The 24,908-nt window shown below is 40.0% G+C and overlaps 1 protein-coding gene across 2 annotated transcripts in view; it reads left to right on the forward strand.

Annotated features, from left to right (window-relative positions):
* The window catches only part of Bank1 (B cell scaffold protein with ankyrin repeats 1), a 284,609-nt gene that overhangs the window by 91,346 nt on the left and 168,355 nt on the right, over positions 1–24,908 (forward strand). For both annotated transcript variants that reach the window (XM_032896620.1, XM_032896619.1), the window contains one exon: positions 23,996–24,192. In XM_032896620.1, the coding sequence (XP_032752511.1) occupies positions 23,996–24,192 (197 nt within the window). The remainder of the gene's footprint in view (positions 1–23,995; positions 24,193–24,908) is intronic.

Below are 24,908 nucleotides of genomic sequence, written 5' to 3' on the forward strand. Positions count from 1 at the left end.
ATGGTTAAAGCCTTAGCTCCCAATCTCTCTGATGTTGAGAGGTGGTGGAGTCTTTGCAGATCAGGCCTAGGAGTAGGTTTTAGCTCAAGTGCTTCATCCTCTTCAGTTGTAGTAGAGAATCACAGTCCTTTCCTGTCCTTTTAAAACCATGGTCAACCTAAACCTTTCTTCCCTTTGTCATTGAGGGGATTTCTTTCATAAATACAGACAACTTGATTAGTGAGAAGGGTGCAATAGTATTACTCTTATAAGTTCTTAGATGGTGAATATTAGATGGATTGAATCACAACCTTTGAATGTGTCACTCTGATGTAGTAAGGCAGTCTGAAATAAAGATATTTCTTGAAAATTTATTTATTAAAATTTATTTATTAAATAAAGATATTTATCTCATAAACAGATAAAGAGGATGCGAATAACTCTTGGGCCTCACTTGAGTATCAAGGGTTGAATATTTTAATCACCTTTTGTTATGCAACAGGCCTAAGCCATGCTCAACACAAATTAGTGAGGACATAGGGCATCATCGGTGGTTCCATTCACAGGTGATCCCCAATGACAGACACGTTTACCTTCCTTAAGGTATTTAAAAGCATACCAGCAAAGCAATCTATCCTCATACTCGATCATGACAAAGGAAATTTGTTAGTCTGTCTTTGAAAAAGTTATAAAAATGTTGGTTAATGCAAGTTGTGAACCAATACTGGAATTTGATGAAAATGTTTTAATTAAAATATTTAATTAAAATGAAACTTTTTATAAAGTAACTTTTTTTCAAAAAAGTTGAAAAAAGGTGACAATTGGTTATGTAATTCATCCATGTTTATTGCTGTGTATACTTAGGAAATTAGATGCTATAAAACTTATGACAGGTTTTTGGCCAGAGTCCCGGACCAGCAGATCCCTGCCCTCAGCAGCTCTCTGCTCCCAGGCCCCCTGGAGGGGAGTTCTCGCCGCCTGGTCGGGCGGGCACTCCTGAGGCAGCAGAGCGGAGGAGACCACCAACGCCGCCCACCCTGCCCACATCCCTGGCTCCAGGAGGGTACTGTACATACGGCCTCTGGGCAGGAGAGGAGGCCCAGGAGCAGCAGATCACCAAGGGCCTGAGACACCGCACTGAAGGACCGACGATAAACAGCCTTCTGCACCCAAATCCCGTGGAGAGGGAGAGCTAAACCTTCAGAGGTGACACACGCTGGGAAACCAGAAGAGACTGCACGCTGCACACAGTACTGACCCCAGAGGAAAACAAAAGCTATCTGGAACCCTGGTGCACGGAACCTCCCGGAAGGGCGCAGCAGATCTTCCTGGCCGCTGAGGCCATGGAGAGCTCACAGGCAACACCCCTCGAGCAAACCAGGAGCCTGGGGACCACAGGTAAGACAAACTTTTCTGCTACAAACAACCTGCCTGGTGAACTCAAGAAACAGGCCCACAGGAACAGCTGAAGACCTGTAGAGAGGAAAAACTACACGCCCGAAAGCAGAACACTCTGTCCCCATAACTGGCTGAAAGAAAACAGGAAAACAGGTCTACAGCACTCCTGAAACAGAGGCTTATAAGACAGTCTAGCCACTGTCAGAAACACAGAACAAAGTAACACTAGAGATAACCTTGATGGCGTAGAGGCGTTGAGGAACCCAAGCAACAGAAACCAAGACTACATGGCAATCATCGAGCCCACCTCCCACCAAAGCAAACACGGAATATCCAAACACACCAGAAAAGCAAGATCTAGTTTCAAAATCATATTTGATCATGATGTTGGAGGACTTCAAGAAAGGCATGAAGAACTCCCTTAGAGAAACACAGGAAAACATAAATAAACAAGTAGAAGCTCACAGAGAGGGAAAAATTCCTAAAAAAATTCCAGGAAAAATATAAATAATCAAGTAGAAGCCCATAGAGAGGAGTCACAAAAATCCCTGAAAGAATTCCAGGAAATCATAAATAAACAAGTAGAAGCCCATAGAGAGGAGTCACAAAAATCCCTGAAAGAATTCCAGGAAAACACAATCAAACAGTTGAAGGAATTAAAAATGGAAATGGAAGCAATCAAGAAAGAACACATGGAAACAACCCTGGATATAGAAAACCAAAAGAAGAGACAAGGAGCTGTAGATACAAGCTTCACCAACAGAATACAAGAGATGGAAGAGAGAATCTCAGGAGCAGAAGATTCCATAGAAATCATTGACTCAACTGTCAAAGATAATGTAAAGCGAAAAAAGCTACTGGTCCAAAAACATACAGGAAATCCAGGACCAATGAGAAGATCAAACCTAAGGATAATAGGTATAGAAGAGGAAGACACCCAGCCCAAAGGACCAGTAAATATCTTCAACAAAATCATAGAAGAAAACTTCCTAACCTAAAAAGAGATACCCATAGGCATACAAGAAGCCTACAGAACTCCAAATAGATTGGACCAGAAAAGAAACACCTCCTGGCACATAATAGTCAAAACACCAAACACAAAAAAAAAAGAAAGAATATTAAAAGGTAAGGGAAAAAAAAGGTCAAGTAAATATATAAAGGCAGACCTATCAGAATCACACCAGACTTTTTCGCCAGAAACTATGAAAGAAGATCCTGGACTGATGTCATACAGACCTAAGAGAACACAAATGCCAGCCCAGGTTACTGTATCCTGCAAAACCTCAATCAACATAGATGGAGAAACCAAGATATTCCATGACAAAAACCAAATTTACACAATATCTTTTCTACAAATCCAGCACTACAAAGGATAATAAATGGTAAAGCCCAACATAAGGAGGCAAGCGTTTATACCTTAGAAGAAGCAAGAAACTAATCGCCTTGGCAACAAAACAAAGAGAAGAAAAGCACACAAACATAACCTCACATCCAAATATGAATATAACAGGAAGCAATACTCACTATTCCTTAATATCTCTCAATATCAATGCCCTCAACTCCCCAATAAAAATACATAGATTAACAAACTGGATACGCAACGAGGACCCTGCATTCTGCTGCCTACAGGAAACACACCTCAGAGACAAAGACAGACACTACCTCAGAGTGAAAGGCTGGAAAACAACTTTCCAAGCAAATGGTCAGAAGAAGCAAGCTGGAGTAGCCATTCTAATATCAGATAAAATCAATTTTCAACTAAAAGTCATCAAAAAAGATAAGGAAGGACACTTCATATTCATCAAAGGAAAAATCCACCAAGATGAACTCTCAATCCTAAATATCTATGCCCCACATACAAGGGCACCTACATACGTAAAAGAAACCTTACTAAAGCTCACAACACACATTACACCTCACACAATAATAGTAGGAGATTTCAACACCCCACTCTCATCAATGGACAGATCATGGAAACAGAAATTAAACAGAGACGTAGACAGACTAAGAGAAGTCATGAGCCAAATGGACTTAACGGATATTTATAGAACATTCTACCCTAAAGCAAAAGGATATACGTTCTTCTCAGCTCCTCATGGTACTTTCTCCAAAATTGACCATATAATTGGTCAAAAAACGGGCCTCAACAGGTACAGAAAGATAGAAATAATCCCATGCGTGCTATCGGACCACCACGGCCTAAAACTGGTCTTCAATAACAATAAGGGAAGAATGCCCACATATATGTGGAAATTGAACAATGCTCTACTCAATGATAACCTGGTCAAGGAAGAAATAAAGAAAGAAATTAAAGACTTTTTAGAATTTAATGAAAATGAAGGTACAACATACCCAAACTTATGGGACACAATGAAAGCTGTGCTAAGAGGAAAACTCATAGCTCTGAGTGCCTGCAGAAAGAAACAGGAAAGAGCATATGTCAGCAGCTTGACAGCACACCTAAAAGCTCTAGAACAAAAAGAAGCAAATACACCCAGGAGGAGTAGAAGGCAGGAAATAATCAAACTCAGAGCTGAAATCAACCAAGTAGAAACAAAAAGGACCATAGAAAGAATCAACAGAACCAAAAGTTGGTTCTTTGAGAAAATCAACAAGATAGATAAACCCCTAATAGATTAACGAGAGGACACAGAGAGTGTGTCCAAATTAACAAAATCAGAAATGAAAAGGAGACATAACTACAGATCTAGAGGAAATTCAAAAAATCATCAGATCTTACTATAAAAGCCTATATTCAATAAAACTTGAAAATCTGCAGGAAATGGACAATTTCCCTAGACAGATACCAGGTAAATCAAGTTAAATCAGGAACAGATAAACCAGTTAAACAACCCCATAACTCCTAAGGAAATAGAAGAAGTCATTAAAGGTCTCCCAACCAAAAGAGCCCAGGTCCAGACGGGTTTAGTGCAGAATTCTATCAGACCTTCATAGAAGACCTCATACCAATATTATCCAAACTATTCCACAAAATTGAAACAGATGGAGCACTCACACCAATTCCTTCTATGAAGCCACAATTCTTATACCTAAACCACACAAAGACCCAACAAAGAAAGAGAACTTCAGACCAATTTTTATGAATACATTGATGCAAAAATATAACAAAATTTGGCAAACCGAATCCAAGAGCACATCAAAACAATCATCCACCATGATCAAGTAGGCTTCATCCCAGGCATGCAGGGATGGTTTAATATACGGAAAACCATCAACGTGATCCATTATATAAACAAACTGAAAGAACAAAACCACATGATCATTTCATTAGATGCTGAGAAAGCATTTGACAAAATTCAACACCCCTTCATGATACAAGTCCTCGAAAGAATAGGAATTCAAGGCCCATACCTAAACATAGTAAAAGCTACATACAGCAAAACCAGTGGCTAACATTAAACTAAAAGGAGAGAAACTTGAAGCAATCCCACTAAAATCAGGGGACTAGACAAGGCTGCCCACTCTCTCCCTACTTATTCAATATAGTTCTTGGAAGTTCTAGCCAGAGCAATCAGACAACAAAAGGAGGTCAAGGGGATACAGATCGAAAAGAAGAAGTCAAAATATCACTATTTGCAGATGATATGATAGTATATTTAAGTGATCCCAAAAGTTCCACCAGAGAACTACTAAAGCTGATAAACAACTTCAGCAAAGTGGCTGGGTATAAAATTAACTCAAATAAATCAGTAGCCTTCCTCACACAAAAGAGAAAACAGGCCGAGAAAGAAATTAGGAAACGACACCTTCATAATAGACCCAAATAATATAAAGCACTCGGTGTGACTTTAACCAAGCAAGGAAAGATCTGTACAATAAGAACTTCAAGACTACTGAAGAAAGAAATTGAAGAAGATCTCAGAAGATGGAAAGATCTCCCATGCTCATGGATTGGCAGGATTAATATAGTAAAATGGCCATTCTACCAAAAAGCTTATCTACAGATTCAATGCAATCCCCATCAAAATACCAATCCAATTCTTCAAAGAGTTAGACAGAACAATTTGCAAATTCATCTGAATAATGAAAAAACCCAGGATAGCTAAAACTATCCTCAACAAAAAAAGGACTTCAGGGGAATCACTATCCCTGAACTCAAGCAGTATTACAGAGCAATAGTGATAAAACTGCATGGTATTGGTAATAGAGACAGACAGATAGACCAATGGAACAGAATTGAAGACCCAGAAATGAACCACACACCCATGGCACTTGATTTTGGACAAAGGAGCCAAAACCATCCAATGGAAAAAGATAGCATTTTCAGCAAATGGTGCTGGTTCAACTGGAGGTCAACATGTAGAAGAATGCAGATCGATCCATGCTTATCACCCTGTACAAAGCTTAAGTCCAAGTGGATCAAGGACCTCCACATCAAACCAGATACACTCAAAACTAATAGAAGAAAAACTAGGGGAAGCATTTGAAACATGGGCACTGGAAAAAAATTTCCTGAACAAAAACACCATGGCTTATGCCTAAGATCAAGAATCGACAAATGGGATCTCATAAAACTGCAAAAGCTTCTGTAAGGCAAAGGACACTGTGGTTAGGACAAAACGGCAAACCAACAGATTGGGAAAAAGATCTTTACCAATCCTACAACAGATAGAGGGCTTATATCCAAAATACAAGCAAAGAACTGAAGAAGTTAGACAGCAGGGAGGCAAATAACCCTATTAAAAAATGGGGTTCAGAGCTAAACAGAGAATTCACAGCTGAGGAATGCCGAATGGCTGAGAAACACCTAAAGAAATGTTCAACATCGTTAGTCATAAGGGAAATGCAAATCAAAACAACCCTGAGATTTCACCTCACACCAGTGAGAATGGCTAAGATCAAAAACTCAGGTGACAGCAAATGCTGGCGAGGAGGTGGAGAAAGGGGAACACTCCTCCATTGTTGGTGGGGTTGCAGACTGCTGCAACCATTCTGGAAATCAGTCTGGAGGTTCCTCAGAAAATTGGACATTGAACTGCCTGAGGATCCAGCTATACCTCTCCTGGGCATATACCCAAAAGATGCCCCAACACATAAAAAAGACACGTGCTCCACCATGTTCATCGCAGCCTTATTTATAATAGCCAGAAGCTAAAAAGAACCCAGATGCCCTTCAACAGAGGAATGGATACAGAAAATGTGGTACATCTACACAATGGAATATTACTCAGCTATCAAAAAACAATGACTTTGTGAAATTGAGGCAAATGGTTGAACTGGAAACTATCATCCTGAGTGAGCTAACCCAATCACAGAAAGACATACATGGTATGTAATTTCATTGATAAGTGGCTATTAGCCCAAATGCTTGAATTACCCTAGATGCCTAGAATAAAATGAAACTCAAGACGGATGATCAAAATGAATGCAGATCGCCATGAGAGACACAGCCAGAATACAGCAAAATACAGAGGCGTAATGCCAGCAGGAAACCACTGAACTGGAGAACAGGACCCCTGTTGAAGGAATCAGAGAAAGAACTGGAAGAGCTTGAAGGAGTCGAGACCCCATATGTACAGCAATGCCAACCAACCAGAGCTCTAGGGACCAAGCCACTACCCAAAGACTATACATGGACTGACCCTGGACTCTGACCTCAGAGGTTGCAAATGAATATCCTAGTAAGAGCACCAGTGGAAGGGGGGAAGCCCTGGTCCCTAAGACTGAACCCCTAGTGAACTAGACTGTTGGGGAGAGGGCAGCAAGGGGGGGGGGGTGGAGGGGAACACCCATATGAAGGGAGGGGGGGAGGGGATGATTGCCCAGGAAACCGGAAAGGGAATAACATTTGAAATGTATATAAGAAATACTCAAGTTAATAATAAAAAAAAAAAAAAAAAACTTATGACAGAAGAATTCTCATGTGAAATACAAAAGAACACAATAAAATACCAAGATAGATGTGAATGTGATTCAGTTCAGGTACCGCTGAGTCTTTCTGAACTTGACATAAAATAGAATCACCTGAAAAGAAGGAACCTTTGCAACCCCATAGGAAGAACAACAACAATATCAATCAACCAGAACCCCCAGGGCTCGCGGGGACTAAACCACCGACCAAAGAGTACACATGGAGGGACCCATGACTCCAGTCTCCTATGTAGCAGAGGGGACCTTATCAGGCATCAATAGGAGGAGAGGCCCTTGGTCCTGTGAAGGCTTGATGCCCCAGTGCAGGGGAAAGCCAGGGTGGAGAGGAGGGAGGGAATGGGTGGATAGGTGTAGGAGCACCCTCATAGAAGCAGGGAGGGGGGATGGGATAGGGGTTTGCTGGAAGGGAAACCAGGAAAGGGGATGACATCTGAAGTGTAAATAAAGACTATATCCAATAAAGGAAAAAAATAAAAAGAAGTTGCCTCCATCAGATTAGTCTGTAGACAAGTCTTTGAGGCTCTTGCTTGATTCATGTGGGGGGTGCCACCTGGGCAGGTGACCTTAGGTTGTTTAAAAAGCCAAGTTGTGTGCCCCAAGGAGCAAGCCTGCAGGCAGCATTTCTGCATGGTCTCTGCTTCAGTTCCTGCTTGAGTTTCTACCGCGGTTTCCCTTGACTGTGGACTAAACTGTAAGTTAAACCAAACCCTTTTCTCTAAACATTCTTGGGATATGGTGTTTAGCAACAAAACAACTTATCTTCCTGTCTCCAAAGTTCTATTGCAATGCTATCTTTAAAATACCCTCTCTTAAAAACACCACACCTGTTTCTCATCATGTTCATGTTGAATTGATGAAAAGGTTTGAGATGCCCTTGTGTCTTACTCAAAACCCTACCAAGAATACCAAAGGGAAAACAAGTTTTGAGTAAGACACTAAACATATTTGAACATTAGACAAATCAGTGAAGCAGGTAGAACCCAAAGTGTGTTTTCTAGAAAAAAATCGCCAACTCATCAGTGAAATATTTTGTTATTAAAGATATATTGTTTGTTTCTTTATATCTTAGCTTAAATGAATAGAAGGCCAGGGCATTGTGAGGAGAATGTACCCATGGGGAACTGAAAATGTATTCAACACTGACACTGATAAGTCCTGGGAGGACCCATAGACATCTGTGTTTATTTCAAAGCTAGAGCTATGTTTCTGATGACTCTTTCCTATGCAGTCTTGTTTCAAAGGGGCATTTCAGGAAATTCTAGGTTCGGTTCCCTGATTCTTCTTTTTGATAAGTAAAATACTATTTCGAGCCAATCTTAGTTATTTCACCATTGTCTAGACAACCTGCTTCCTCACTCAGCATTCATTTTTATGCTACTCTCGGTAGACAAAGTTGTAGATGGGTAAGGATAAGATACAGAAGAGGTTAAATCTGCTTCAACCTTCTCTTACTTTGTAATGCTCTCCCATTGACTTATAAATGATTTTTCTCCTGGATGAAACATGCCAAATGCAAACAGTTCTCTCTTGGAGAAGAACAAGAAACATCCAAACAAATTTGGGAGAGTCCTGGGTTTATGTGTGACTTGCTAGCATGTGGATCACTGTGACCTGGGAAGCCGGTGGAAGGACGCACTGAGCAGTTTTGCTGGTCTACAAGGTACTAAAGCCAAGACTCTCAAAGACCAGCACTAGGAGGAGTCAGGATCACTCTCAGCCTCTGCTACTTTAGTTTCGATTTACATATGAACACACGTGGTTTGTCCATCATTGGAAAGTCTGGAAGCAGCTGTGATGATGGGCAGGCGGGGTGTGTGTCATTGCTGTAACCATTCTCAGCTCCCTGCTCTTGGACTTTCAAACCACTTCCACCAGTTCACAATTCCTTCATCCCCTTGTCTTCTTCACAGTCCTGCTAAAGTCTGTTTAATATAGGTTATTCCGTGTCATGGGCAGGAAGAAATATAATTTAGCTGATTGTCAAAGTGCGAGTTAGTTTAGGAAGGGAAGAAACTGTATTATTTTGCCCAGTCTGACAGACCCACCAAAAATGTAAGCTGGCTTAGTTAAGCCCAGTAAGTGGCAACCTTCTCTCTCCCTTTCAGAAGAGAAAGGGAAGAGGGGAAAAGAGAAAACAAAACCACAAGAATAAATGCTATTCCTATCTGCAGCTAGCTCCTGTGACTTGTGTTTAACTGCACCAAACAGGAGATGAAATGCCTTATATATGTTAACTTAATTCCTCACAGGGCTCCTGTGCTACCATTTAATCTTTACCTTTCAGATATGATGTTGGGATACCAGATGGCAAGTCACTAACAAGAAGCCCTTTTTTTGAGGGGGCATTATTTTAAGTATTTATTTATTTATTTATTTATTTATTTATTTATTTATTTATTTATTTATTTATTTTTACAGTCCAGTCATGGCCCAATGCCCTCACACATTTCCTCATCCCATTCCTCCTCCCCCTGTCTTCAAGATTTCTCTCCCCCTGCCAGACCTCCCAATTCCCTGGGGCCTCAAGTCTCTCAAGGACTAGCTCCATCTTCTCTCGCTGAGGCCAGACCAGGCAGTCCTCTGCTGTATATGTGTTGGCCTCACATCAGTTGCTGTATGCTACCCAGTTGGTGCCTCAATGTCTGAGAGATCTCAAGAGTCTGGGTATGTTGAGACTGCTGGTCTTCCTAGGGGATCGCCCTCCTGTTCACATCTTCCAACCTTTCTCTAATTCAACTACAGGGGTTCCTGACTGCAGTCCAATGGTTGGATGTAAGTATCTGCTTCTGTCCTTACACCCCCGCCCCGGGTTGTATATTTCCATTCATTCCATTCAGCTGCCATGCTAGGCTCCTGTCTGTAAGCACCCCATAGCATCAGTAATAATGTCGGGCTTTGGAATCTCCCCTTGAGATGGGTCTCAATTTGGGACTGAACCACCTTTCCCTCAGTCTCTTCATTTTTGTCCCTGAAGTTCTTTAAGACAGGAGCCATTCTGGGTCAGAGTTTTTTACTGTGGGATGGCAACCCCATCCCTCCACTTGATGCCCTGTCTTTCTACTGGAGGTGGACTTTTATGAGTTCCCTCTCCCTACCGTTGGGCATTTAATCTAAGGTTCCTCCTTTTGAATCCTGAGAGTCTCTCACCTCCCAGGTCGCTGGTACTTTCTAGAGGGTCCCCCCACCTTACACCCCTCGGAGTTGTATATTTCCATTCATTCTGTTGACTCTTGGGGCTTCTCTCCCGTTCTTCCCCCCATACTTGATCATGTTCCCCTTTTCCCCAATTCTTCAAAGAACATTAGTTATTTAAATTGGGTTCAGATATGCTTAAATTTATCAAGAATCTGATCCCTAATCCCTTTGAGAAGAAAGCTAATAATGTGGTGTTCTTCATCATATTTGGACACCTTACCTTGTTGTAAATATTTCCAGGTGGCCTTTTGGTATGTAAATTCTGTGACACTGCTGTCTGCAGTGCAACCTGCTGGCCTCTGGTTCACAGAGACAAGCTCGAGTCTGTGGCTGTCATCAGCGGAGTCCTCCCTCCAATGCACATCTCTCCATCACTCCAGTGCATGTGTCGGTTTTCTGCCCAGAGTTTGATGAACTGAGAGTGGCTGGCAAAAAGCTAGAGCCAATGATGATCTTGCCACATGTGGCCAGAGACAGTACAGTAATGCTGAAAAGCCTCATGCAGTCCTGTTAGTGCCGTAAAGAACCTAAAAGCTGGGACCAGAAAAATCCTAGAAGTTCTCTTGCCTTAACTTCTGAAAACTTTGTTTGTTCATTCATTCGTTTGTTTGTTTGTTTGTTCGTTTTAGAAAAGGGGAGAAAAGGAAAACAACAGGGGAGGAACCTAAATTCTGAGACCAAATGTGGAAGTCAAATTTGGCAGTTCTCAAGGGCAGTGGGAAACTCACAAGGGGAAGGATGAAGAGAGTAGGGTGGTCACAGATGCTGTCTCTTGTTGTCTTCTATTATATTTCTGCTTTAATCGAATTTCATTTGCAGGTAACTTAAAATCATTTTATGGTTATTCATTTTTTCCTGTTTCATAATTCATCCATGGAATGACCACTTATTAAAAATATGCTTCTCAACGATCGTTCTAAAAGTTTGTCAGTATTTAAAGTTTCTCATTTTTCTCATAAGCTAGTATGGCTGAAGTCACTGTTTGGAGTCTTGTCTCTGAGATGCTTTCCAGCGGCAGGCATGACATCTTGCATTCCTCTTTATCCATTCTTGATTTTAAGTGAAAATCCAGAGTAGAGTTAGGTACCTGTTCCAAAAGAGAAACTTCATCCAAAAGACTCTGATCCTGAATGGGAGCTGCACTGTTCTTCTTCTTCTCTTCTGTCCTTGGTTTCATGTAACAAACGTAGACTTTCTATGTGGCTCTTTTCCTTGAAGCTGAACTGTTGTCAATGCTGGGTCTCTTCCTGGCAAGTATAGAAATAGTGTTGGCCAAGCCAAATTTTGATGAAAGAATGACCTTTTCCAAAACCTCACTATTCCCAAGTACTGTTGGCTTTTAAGCTCAGAAATGACTCTTCTTTCTATAGTTCAGAATTCTTTCATTTCTCAGGACATGACCCCACTCCCCAAGCCACAAGTATTAGGAAGACTTCTGCCGAAGGGGTGGCCGTGCCTTACCACAAGTAGACATGTGTGTCTTTTTCTTTTTAACTTGTTTCATATTTAATAGTTTAAATAACCTGCAGAGATTTCACATTATCACCACTAACGTGTGTCTCGATGAGCACTGAACACTGAAGCATTGTGTAATATAATATAAACAGACCATATAGAAGTGAATACTAGTGCATATTTTAAAATTTTGTAATAGCTTAAGAATGTATCTGAGAATTAATGATGTGAAGAAAAAGATTTGGTATCTTTTTTAAATTGGAAGCCCTCCTGATGTTCTTCGTGGCCTTAGAGAAGAGAAGACGATGAGGCCGCCACCACAGGAGAACTGTCTGGTGTGATCTTTTCATCGGGTCTCCTCCTTAGGTCTGGTGGCTCAGGAAGGTAGCTTCAGGAGTGAGATGTTTACATCATGGTACTTACCGGGACACTTGGGCTTCTCCTTGGAAAAGATACTCTGTGAGCAGCTATTTTTCTGGGTTACTCATCAGCACATCCTGAGAGGTGGCTTTAGAGGGACTTTGCACACTTGAACCTTTGGTTAGCATTAGTATCACCTGCCACTCCTTCCTTTCAACAGGGAAATGATCCATTTCAACATTTATCTTATTTCCGTCATGGTCTATGCCACTTCAATATTGTACTCCAGGATGCACGGCATCATATCAACACATTGACTTTTGCTGCTATGAAGGTCAGGCTTTTCTGTAGGCAGGCATATATATATATATATATATATATATATATATATATATATATATACACACATATATACATATATACATAAATATATACACATATATAGACATACATATATATACATATATATATACATATATACACTGTGTTGTGTCCTTATACATCTACTGCTCTTCTAACCCTTATTGCACCCTAATCTCTTCTAACACCCCAGGGAAGAGAGAAAGAAGGTTAGCGAGGAAAGGGAATTTTGAGGTTTTTTTTAGACTATGTCCTGCTGATGAGGGGCATTGAGTTCCTTGGGTCAAGTCCAATCTTTGTCTCATCAGGACATCTCCAACTTCTTCTTGTCTCTTTTCTCTCAACCACTTGACAAACCAGCAGGAGCAGGAACCAGTAGGAGGAAGAACCACATTTCCTTTCTTGGGGCTCTCATCTTTTTATATCCTCTCTAGAGTCCCTAGAATTAAACTTCCTTCATGTGGCAGAACCACACCCCCTGACAGAGCACCCAGGAGGCAAATAGTCTGCCACCATGGATAATCTGAAGTATCCCCATATCCTATACCTGAGATTAAAACAAACACACATTTACATAACAGAACTGTGTTTCTTAAGACACCAAAATACTCACTACACCTCTCCAGTGACCTCCTTTGTCTTAGAAGGTCCCCTGCAGCCTTGCTCTCAGGCACAACTTGGCTAGCAGACAAAAGTGTTCCAAATTTTTAAGAATGACGTTTAGAAGAAAGTACAGAAAATGATTTAACAGGACTCTCAATTACAGGACAACTCATATACTTCAAGTGATATGACTCCTTTCACTGAAATGTGATTGGAATTTGAAATAGAAGCTTCATTTTGATTTAAGCCATATTCTTTACTACAGTCTGTTAGTGAATCTCTAAAGCTCATTGTAATTTATTTGATTCTTGCTGTGCCAATATTGCATTTGCTGTATCTTGAGCTGTAGAGGCTTCTGGCTTTAAAGGGTTCCATCAAAAAAGTGTCAGGAAAACATTGGCACTGGGACTCATGGGCACAACTTGATAGGTCTTCAGATGAGACTGTTCAAGCCATCTGCTCTGTCCTCTGAGTAGTGGTTGACCCAGTCACTTTCCTTGATGTGTAGACACCATTGGCTACACAACTTTTTTCTCTTTGTCCAATATTTTCTTTCCAGAAGTCTACCTTTGGCCAGATTGTGTTGCTTGAAGAAAATTCCCACTATCAGTAGCATTAGTAATCTGTCTCCTTGACACGGTCACATGTGTCCTATTAATTAACTCTTGTGTGAGAGTTTTCCAGCCTTCATAGGTTGTTACCAAAATCCAGAACACCTGTCTTTTCTGTTTCTACCTCAGTAACAGGAGTTTCAATGATGGCAGTGAGACTGACTCTGCTTCCAGAGCTCTTACTTGCACTATTGTATCAGTATCTGCTGAAAACAGCCAAGAAGCAATACTGAACTTACATCTGAAAGTCCCAGAATTTGCAAGTATAAGAAGAACTTTTATCTCCTCTGTGGCATGAGGTCTTGTAACAGCTTTCTTTTGAAAGCTAAACAGGTATATTTTGAAAGATTCACTCTTCATTGTTCACACAAATATTGAGAACTCTAATTGCTCACTTGTTTCCAATAGTGAGTTGGATTAAGGACAATAAAGAGAGTCTGTGAAGCGATACCTCACGCAAGCAAGCATGAGGGCACCTCAATTCCTTCATATCCTGGCATTCCCAAATTCAGATATCATCCCTGAGTCCGTGGTTCAGTTTCACAGTTTGTAGCAACAGACTACACAGGAAAGGGCTTTGCTGTACTCAGTAGGTTCTGGTGCTCAGCAGTAGAAAATACGTTATAAAGAGAAGAGGGAGCCATCAATCCAGAAACAATGCCTGGTCCTAAGAACATCCTGGAAGCTACATGTTCCAGTAAAACAAGAAGATAAGAGAATATCCTGACATCACATAGAGCTGTATGCCTCTATGGTCCTGAGGCAAAGCGGCATTCCCAGATGAGGAAACTGGTACCAAATCCTGCAGGGCCACACGCACTGTGTATAATGTCCAGTCCAGAGTATGGGCACACCACTGGCCAGTCCTGCACTGCAGCAGCAAAGGTAATGTGACCATGTACACTATGGAAGATGCCTCCAGAATGTTAGGAGTCCCAACAGCAAGGGGGAGAGAGAAAAGAAGAGAGTGCACTGAAACTAAAGAGAGGAGATATGAGGAATTGCTCCCACATTTGAAGGAAAATATTAGAGCAAGGTAACAACGTTGACTAAATTATACACACCATTTTACTATGCAATATATTTGAAATAACTTTGTGTGCATTTTACTGTATCTTTCAATTTGACAAAATGGTGATTTTCATTTCATTTAGCGTAATTGTCTTCAAAGCACCCATTTCATCCTATGGCAAATACCACCCTTTAGGACAAACCTCCATGCCCCCAAAATTTCTAGTACTCAGTACAAATTCACTAGATTTATTCATTTATTAGAGGCAACAGAAAACTATAAATTATCACCTATAGATAGAAATACAGTTGAGCTTCAAATATACAAACAGGTTATTATTGTGTTGAAATAAAGCAAATATTTAGATCTTATGATTCTTGCCTTTTATATTCTTCCTCTTCTCTTGGCATCTGCCAGGCAGAGGGAAGCTCTGGCCCTCATGCCTTCTGAAGATGCTGAAGTGACCTCCCTGTGTGGAGTCTCTCTCTTCTGCCTCTAAAACCCAGCACCAAAATTATAGGCTTATTAGGGTCAAAAGTAGTAAGCATCAATGTGTATATCAGAGTCAGGAAAGGAAACATAAACACCAGCTATTAGCAGTAGCTAATAGGAAATAAACTCTCTACTATCCATCTTGATAAGGAAAATGCATGCTTAGGCTAGCCTCAATTAGACACACAGAAGCAAACGCAAACATACAATGGAAACATACATGTCCTGCATAAGCTAATAAGTAAAAAAACCTCCTCATTTATAGTTGTGAGGCAATATAGTTGCTTAGACCTAAATTTCTTTTAAAAATTCTGCCATGCTGAGACAATTATGTTTACCACTTTGTTAATAATTCACCCCTTGAACACCTCCCTTCACTTCTTGAAAGGATGCACTGTTCTCAGAGTTCTGCTTTTACTATCCTGTTTTAAAAGATCTAAAATACGAACACTCAAACTGCTTTATTCTAATAAGAAAGAGGCATAAAGTCATAGAAGAACTCGTCTTTTATCTCATTCTGATAGGTAATGGTTTGCAAAGAACCATAGTCACCTTCCTTTCTGTGGTAGACCTTACTTCCTTAGATAGACAGATGAATGGATGGGCGGGTAGGTGGATAATAGATAGGTAATAGGTAAAGAGATACATGAGAGATAGATGAAAGATAGATTATACATTAATGATAAATGATATATAAATATATGGATGATAAGTAGATGGTAGGTTGATAGATAGTAGATAGATGATAGATAAATAGATTGGTGACAGATAAATATGTGGATGATAGATAGATAGATAGATAGATAGATAGATAGATAGATAGATAGATAGATAGGCAGACAGACAGACAGATATCCGTCTGACCCTCAATTAAGCATCACTTTCAAACATGACTGCTTCCTTCTACAAACTAACTTTATTTCATAGTTTGAGAGTAAAGGTGTGTACTAAGGGCACGTCTGTATTCCTGCCAGAGGAATTAAAGGGGTGTCTGTATTCCAGCCAGATCACACAGACCTAGAAGGTCTTTGGATGTGAACTCTTGCCAGAGAGCCAATGTTGCTGGATTAAAATTCCTCTACATAGATAGAGACTAGATCTATGTATAATATATAATAAATATAAACTCTACATATTAATGGGCATACATTTATGAAATACACTTTTTAAATTTTTTTGATATATGTGATGTGTCTGAATGGTGTGTGTATGTGTGTGTATGTGTGTGTGTATGTGTATGTGTGTGTGTGTGTGTGTGTGTGTGTGTGTGTGTGTGTGTGTGTGTGTACATACCTGCAAATGTGAGCTCACACCTTCTATGGTGCGTGAGTAGATGTTTCAGAACAACCCTGGCTATCGCCTTCATCTTCTACCTCGTTGGTGATAGGTCTCTTTGTTGTCCATCGCTACATACATTGGGTCAGCTGGTCACAGGATTCCCAAGTTTTCTTTTCTCTGCCTCCCATTTCACTGTAAGGGTGCAGTGCTAGGGCTATGGATGTGCTCTTAATCCTGCAGGCCAGCCCATCCTTAGATGTTTCATGATCATTCTCATGTTTCATTTTCATTTAGTCTCAGTACTGTTTATGATACTTCTCCTGAAAGCCATGTCAAACTCTTCCCTTTGATACCTTTAAAACCTTTTAGTACCTTTAATGTGTCAAAGATTGTCCAGATTTCTTCATGGCCTTCTTTATTTTTATTATATTAGTCATTTATTATTGTAAGTATATCTCAGGTCCTAGGCAACAAGAGACTTGAAATAAATACTAAACACTCCTTGTTAGTGAACTCGAGCACCCAGCCTTAGACATCCAGTCACTGCTTCATGCTACTCATTACTTGGACTTCTGTGATATCCGTGTTGGGGAACAAGCATAGCAATCCCCCCATAAGGCATGGTCCTTAGAGGTGACAGATGATCCCAGCCATCATGTCTGCTTTTAGACTTCCATTGTTCCTGGTCCTCCTGTGTTTTATTCTTTTATAGTAAACACACTGTAGATACACATTTGGAAGCTGACAAATCATTTTTATTGTTTAGCCTACATTTTATCATCATTCATTTAATAGACTATTTCACACGTGGATGTTTTTGAATCCCCCCATTATTATATCCCATGTGCCCTTCGCATGATTTACATTCCTCTACCTCCAGATCCTCCTATTTTATGCATTTGCTATTGTTTCCTTTTGAGTATTATTATTACATGTATGTTATACTTAAACATGTCCATTTAACATTGATCCTATATTTTTAAGGCATATTCCTTAGTACTTTATAACAAATCAGGGAGCTAACTATCTCAGCAGTCATTCATTTCCTATAGTTCTTGAGCTTGTGAAATTTCCAAGTCCACTTCGGTATGTCAGCTGATATCATTGTTCATGTCTTGTTTGTGCTACATGATTGGATAATGGCATTTCCCTATTCTACATAGAAGAGAAACTCTTGCAGTAGACATCCTGGTCCTCTGCCTATTACACACTCTCTGCCATATCCTCCCTGAAGTCTCTTGAGCCTTTCAGTGTGAAAATTGTGGTGTGTATTATATCAGCCAGAGAAGAACACTCCATGACCAGATAGTCCTTGGATTTTGAGAAGTTGTGGGTTGCTGTGCAAAGGAGTTTCATTGATGGGAAGTAAGAATTGTACTTAACTGTAGGTATACGGATAAGTATTCAGAATGTAGTGATACTTGAATGTTCAGCACTAAACAGGCAAATTTTACCAGGCATACTAGGGAGAGGCAATGTGCACACAACTTTTATCTTTTCCTTTAAATATTTGACAGAGCACTGTCATAGTGATAATTCAATTGCAGCAAGCATAGCATACACACACACACACACACACACACACACACACACACAGAGAGAGAGAGAGAGAGAGAGAGAGAGAGAGAGAGACAAACACACGTCGAAAAGTTGATGGAGCTTACTCATTGGCTGGACTAGCTAGCTAGCAAGTTCCAGTCATTCTCTTATCCCGCATCTTACCCATGCTCCAGGGCTTGTTTTGTTTGGATTAGTGGTGGTAATAATGCTGTGTGTGTGTGTGTGTGTGTGTGTGTCTGTGTGTGTGTGTGTGTGTGTCTGTGTGTGTGTCTGTGTGTGTGTGTGCTGCATGCTCTGTGCTTATTGATGGTGGTGGGGTGTTTTTTTTGTTTTCTATTTTTTTTTTTGCTTTTTGAATGTGCTAGAGAACTCATGTTCTCATTCCTCTGTGGCAAATACTTTACCAACTCTACCATCTCCCAAGCTCCTTTCCCTACTTCTTTGTATTTAACATCCAGGGAATACTCCCTGCCCCAGCATGTTTGGCATAAGCAGAATAATATTAGAGCTATTGTAATCCTCACTTCTAACCCCCTACTTTTAGAAATAGAAAGGCTGAGGTATAGAGAGTTGAAGGAAATGTTTTAAGAGGCAACGATTTACTGGTTGAGCTGGGATTAAAATGGGCCTCGCCTGTCTTTTAATCTCTTCTTCATGTGACTCACCGCTTTGTCCCAAAGTGGCCACCTGGCCTCTCCCTCTGTATGAATGAAAGCTTAATATCCAAGAGAGTAATTTGTGAGAACAAATGGCTTATGTGTCTTGCACTGCCAGTTCTCATACTCTCCTCACTGTCAAATTCTAAATTAATTCTTGTATTTTATACCTGGACACGTTCCATCCCATTTTTCATTCTATTAGGTTAGGTTAAGCTTTTAAAAGCCCTGGTTTGAATATGCCAATCTCATTCTTGGCTATCATTTTTAGGGATTATCTTAGACAGTTTAAGCACCCTGGAAAGAACGTCCATGACTCAATTTCCTCCTCTGTTTACTTTAACTTGTAAAAAGACATGTCTGATTAAATGGTCTTTTCAAAGATTTCCCCCCAGACATTTTAGTCTCCTATTCTTAAATTTCTACTTCACAAACATTGGCTGATAGATCTAAAAGATGATCGTTCTCTAGTTGGGGTAGATGGGACCCAGTGATTTTGCCATATCTCACTGTGACTGGTAGCTTTTTAAATTTATTCCTTGATAATAACACACACACACACACACACACACACACACACACACACACACAAGAAATCTTGATTAATTACAATGATTGTGTGGCATAGCAGTACATACAAGTAACCCTAGCACTACATGAGACCCTGTTTTAGAAATAAAACTGAAGAAAAATTTACATATTGAAAACTAACCATACTTTAGTAGGTTCTTGTGGTTTGGGAAGAAATCTATTACTTTTATCTAATAATATTATACATTGTCCACTGATTACATGCTGTTAGTTTAAGAAAATGACTAAGAACAAAGACTAATAGAACCCTTCCCCCAAATAGGATGTACAACTTTCCTCTTAATGATCCCTACTGAGACAAGAATACGCAATTAAAAGTTCACAGTTTTTTTAATTGTGGGTATTGTCATTAGTTTTGTGCTTTAAGACAGGGTCTCATGTGGTAGAGGCTGGTCTCCAATTCCATATATAGTCAAGGAGGACCTTGATTTCCTGTTCCTCATACATTTACTTCCCATGTGCTGAGAGTATGAGTGTATACCTCACAAATCATGACTTTTTTATAATTGCTTTTTTTTTTTACATGCCAGTCATTATCCCCCTCCCAGCACACAGTCCAAGAGGATGTTGCCTTCCCTCCCTCATCAGACCTCTCTACTCTCTGGGGCCTTAAGACTCTCAAGAGTTAGGTGCTTCTTCTCTTTCACTGAGGCCGGACCTGGTAGTCCTCTGCTGTATATGTGTCAGGTGTCTCAGACCAGCTTGTGCATTCTGCCTGGTTTGAGAGATCTTGGGGGTTCAGGTTAGTTGAGACTGCTATTCTTCCTATGGGGTTGCCTTCTTCCTTAGCTTCTTCCAGCCTTTTGCTAATTCAACCACAGCGGTCCCTGACTACAGTCCAATGGTTGGGTCTAAGTATCTGCTTCTGTCTCAGTCAGCTGCTTGTTGGGCCTCTCAGAGGACAGCCATGCTAGGCTCCTGTCTATAAGCACAAATGGACCCTTCAGAAGGTGCTGTGACATCTATAAAAGCCACTGAAGAAGAATGGCGAATGACCCTCATAGGCTCATAGATTTGAATGTTTGGTCACTAGAGAGTAGTACAATTAGAAAGTGGGGGCCTGTTGGAGTAGGAGTGGCCTTGTTGTAAGAAGTGTCATTGGGAGTAGGTTTTGATGTTTCAAAATGCTCAAACCAGGCCCAGTGTCTCAGTCTCTTGCTGCAGCCGGCTGATCTGGATGTAGAACTCTCAGCCACCTTTCCAGCACATGCCTGCCAGAAACACACCATGTTTCCCACCATGATATTAAAGGACTAAACCTCTGAGACTGTTCACCAGCCCCGATTAAATGTTTTCCTTTATAAGTTGCCATGATGATGGTGTCTCTTTACCACAAAAGAATATTTACTAAGACAGTTGCAGACACAAATCTTGTGAAAATCTTTGGCTGAATCAAAATTAACAGCAGCCAAAATGTAAAGACAGAGCACATGAACGCTGGGAAAAAGCAATCCCAAGCTATAATGGCTTGAGTTATGCATGTTGTCTGAGTGCCTTGCAAAGGTCTGAAAGAGATTTGGGTGGGAAGGAATCCCAGGGCAAATCAGAAACTCTAAAGAGCCAAGCGGTGACCATTGAAAAGCTGATAGCTCACCAGGGCTTAGCCTTCACTCTTTGCTGAAAATGAAGCTATGATCTGACCATCAATATTTTTGAAGTCATTGATCATCTGAGCCTAAGTAAAGCCCTGACACATAAAAGCACCCTCTTTTCTAAGGATGTGTGCCCTATCCTACAGGATAAATACTGGTTATTTCAGTCCTTTTGTACCATGGGAATATTGCAATACAGTAATATTACAAGATGCATGAGAAGGAAGAATGGGAGAGTTCCTTAGTCATGGAAGGAGCAACCCAAAAAAGCAGTCATGGAAATGCTCCTAATGCTGAATATCTCAGTTATGGGTGTTTAAATAACTACAGTGATCACCTATTCAGTTACGGGTGTTTAAATAACTACAGTGATCATTCTACAGAATCTACTGAGAGGGTTGATGTAGAAGCATAAAAAGAGAAATTTTATTAGTGAAATGGAAAATACAGTAAAGGAAAACTCTCAAAGAACACTGCTTAAAATTAAATGGACTGTCAGACATGGTAGCACATAATTTTAATTTCAAAAATTGAGATCCAGAGTCAGGGGGCTCTGCATGAGTTTGAGGTCAGCCTAGTCTACATGGTGAATTCCAATTTAGCCAGGACTATGTAGTACGACACTGAATGAATCAATGGGTGGGTGGGTAGATGGATGGATGGATGGATGGATCAATAAATAGATAGATACATAGAGAGATAAATAGATTTAGATAGGATTAGTAATTGAAACAACAGAGTAAAGAAGGAATCAATGAATTTTAAAACAGGTCAGTATACATTTTTCAACTAAAAGAACAAAGCACATTCTTTGAATCTATATAAAACTATAGAAAGACTAAACCCACCTCTCCTGTGTACTCATTTGCCTTAGCCTTGCTACAAGCTTCAGCTCATCTTATCGAGTTAGTCTAGCATTTCTGTGCCCAGTTTCCCAGTGAAGGTGAGAAAGACTGAGACAGGAAAACTTAGAAACCCAAAGTGATCCTAAACTGATGAATGGAAACAAACTCAAATTCAATAATCTTGCAAAACCAAAGAAAAATAATTAATGAAAACATAATGTGTAAAAACACTAAAAACAAGTTTTAATAGAGTAGTCTAGAGATAGGGAATTGAGAAATGTTGGGAAATATATTCTATCCAGGAAAATGATTGAAGGACAGAAATAGAAGACTTTGTTGCATAAGAGTTCAGAAAATATAACTCATATGAGATACAAAATACCTTGTTTATTTTTTATAAAAATTAGGATATACCTGCCTCTAATATTGGGGATTGCTGGACTGGTACATGAGGGCACTTCTGTGATGATAAATGTTCTCATATGGTGTAGGCGATTGTTACAGCTCTGCCTAGTTGTCCAAGTTCATTGAATGTGATCACTTCTGCTTTAAATATAAGTGATGCTTCTATTAAAAAAATAATAGAAATAGAGACATAGGCAACTTTAAGCAACGATATTTACTGATTATGTGATCTATGGTTGAATCTTCAAAATGACTGCCTTAGTTAGGATTAAAACTTCTGTGATGAAACATCATGACCAAAGCAACTTGGAGAAGAAAAGATTTATTTGGCTTACACTTCTATGTCGCTATTATTCATCAAAGGAAGTTAGGATTGGAACTCAGGACAGGAACCTGGAAGCAGAAGCTGATACAGAGGCTATGGAGGTGTGTTGCTTACTAGCTTGCTCCCCATAGTTTGCTCAGCTTGATTTCTTGTAGAAAGCAGATCAACTAATCCAAGGGTCGTCCCACCCACAATTCCCACATCAATCACTGATTTGAAAAGAAAATCACACAGGCTTGCTTACAGCCTGATCTAATAGAGACATTTTCTCAATAGACTTCCCTCCCTTTTAATGAGTATAGTTTGTGTCAAGTTGACATAAAACTAACCAGGACAATAATGATAGAAAAAAGGCCCATAATACAATGGAGTCATGGGTACAAAACCTGATCAACTTGCTTTCTTTTTTTTTTCTTTTTCTTTTTTCTTTTTTTCGGAGCTGGGGACCGAATCCAGGGCCTTGCGCTTGCTAGGCAAGCGCTCTACCACTGAGCTAAATCCCCAACCCCCAACTTGCTTTCTTTAATACTGGAAACATGCTCATGATACAGGAAAGAGCATTAGACAATGGTGGCCATTCCTTCTGCTGTGTGGAAATAGATTCTCAAGGAAGTTCTTTTGGGGGTGGGGGCGCACCATGGTACACTAACTTGGAGATACTGAGAAAAATTGTTGATGTTAAAAATGTGTGCATTCCTTTAGTAAATAAATGTTTATTTAATAAAACGCCTAAACTGAATTAATAGGGACTTCACCTACCTGAAAGGCAGGATGCAGGAACCATGGTAAGGCATGGGCTCAAAGGAGATGGCACTGTTAGTAGATTTTTCTACTGTAGCAAAGGATGAGTTGATGAAGGTATAAGAGAATTTTGACATTGCCAGGTGGATGTCTGTATTGATTAACCTTGACCTATTTTAACTACAGCAAAAATAGTATAATGCAAATAAATAAGAATTTATATATTACTTGTTTTCAAGAGAATAAAAGTAATATTTTTATTGAAAGTTGGTACCAACTTTAAATATTGTCAGGGATTGCCCATAAAACTCTTACCTTGTAAAATGTTTGTCAGACTTTGCCCCGTTTCTTATCATAAAGCGTCCTCCAGTACACATTTTGAAATGTGAAAGGTAAAATTCTTATAGCAATTTTAGACTGCTCCACAATTAAGATTGAGGCATAGATGCTGGAGAGTCATTTGTATTTATTTGAAGAAAGTAGGGAAGAGAGTCTACGTCACAACAGCCACTGGTGTTTTCTTGCATTTACTGAAGTTCTGCTCAGCTTTCTGAGTGAGACTTTCAAGAACAGATTGTGTACAACTGTTTCATGTCAATGCAGATATAAGGAAATATTCAACCGTGGTATTTTGTGTGTCTCCAGATACTTACACCACAGAGCTCCCAACCCTCCTCCACTGTGCAGCAAAGTTTGGCTTAAAGAATTTGGCTCTTCATCTTCTGCAGTGTTCAGGAGCAACCTGGGCAGCTAGGACGAAGTCTACGGATGGTTCAGACCTGCTGCATATTGCTGAAAGGCATGGTCATGAAGAACTCAAGAAAATCTTTGAAGACTTTCTCGTAAGTTTTTCCCTCTCATTGTAGATCTGCAGCTGGTTCTTTATATGTGCACATACATATACACGAATACAGTGCTATTTTGGAAACTGAGACCTTCCAAAACTAGAAACATTGCGTAGGATAAAAGCTTCTATTGATTTGCTCATCTGAAAATCCCGAGGAGGAAAACAAGTTTCCCAACTATCAAATTAAATCAAACTTTATTTAATACTGGCCAGGAAAATGGACACTAATCAGGTTTATACCTGGGGTTCCTGGAGAAACGACCCCAAATTTAGTTCACTAGGGTGCTCATAAAGCAACCCCTGATGGTGCTAAGGTACTTTCCACCATCAACCAATTGGGGATAAGCATACATCCTGATGTCCTTCCTGCCTATGTGTGACCAAGCCCATGTGGTGCAGTTGGGTCCACGAAACGCGTTTTGGTGGGTGAAAACATGTGGCTTGTTGTATGAAAAATAGCTTCCAGCAACTCAGAATATATCTATCTGTCCTTAGACGGAGGGGCTTACAGCTTAACTTTATTTTAGCCTTTACAGGTTCTGACTTGTCCGTGGTCTTAAAAGAACATTTTATAAGATTAGTGAACTACATCAACCCATTCTGACTAACCCATACTCATCTGTCGTTGAATCCAATTTGTTCTTCTGGCATCTAAGGAATTGATTCAATATTGGAGAAGACATGGCAAAAAGGCAAAGAAACTATTTACCT

Source organism: Rattus rattus, chromosome 3 (genome assembly GCF_011064425.1).
Source record: "Rattus rattus isolate New Zealand chromosome 3, Rrattus_CSIRO_v1, whole genome shotgun sequence".
NCBI classification, from domain to species: domain Eukaryota; kingdom Metazoa; phylum Chordata; class Mammalia; order Rodentia; family Muridae; genus Rattus; species Rattus rattus.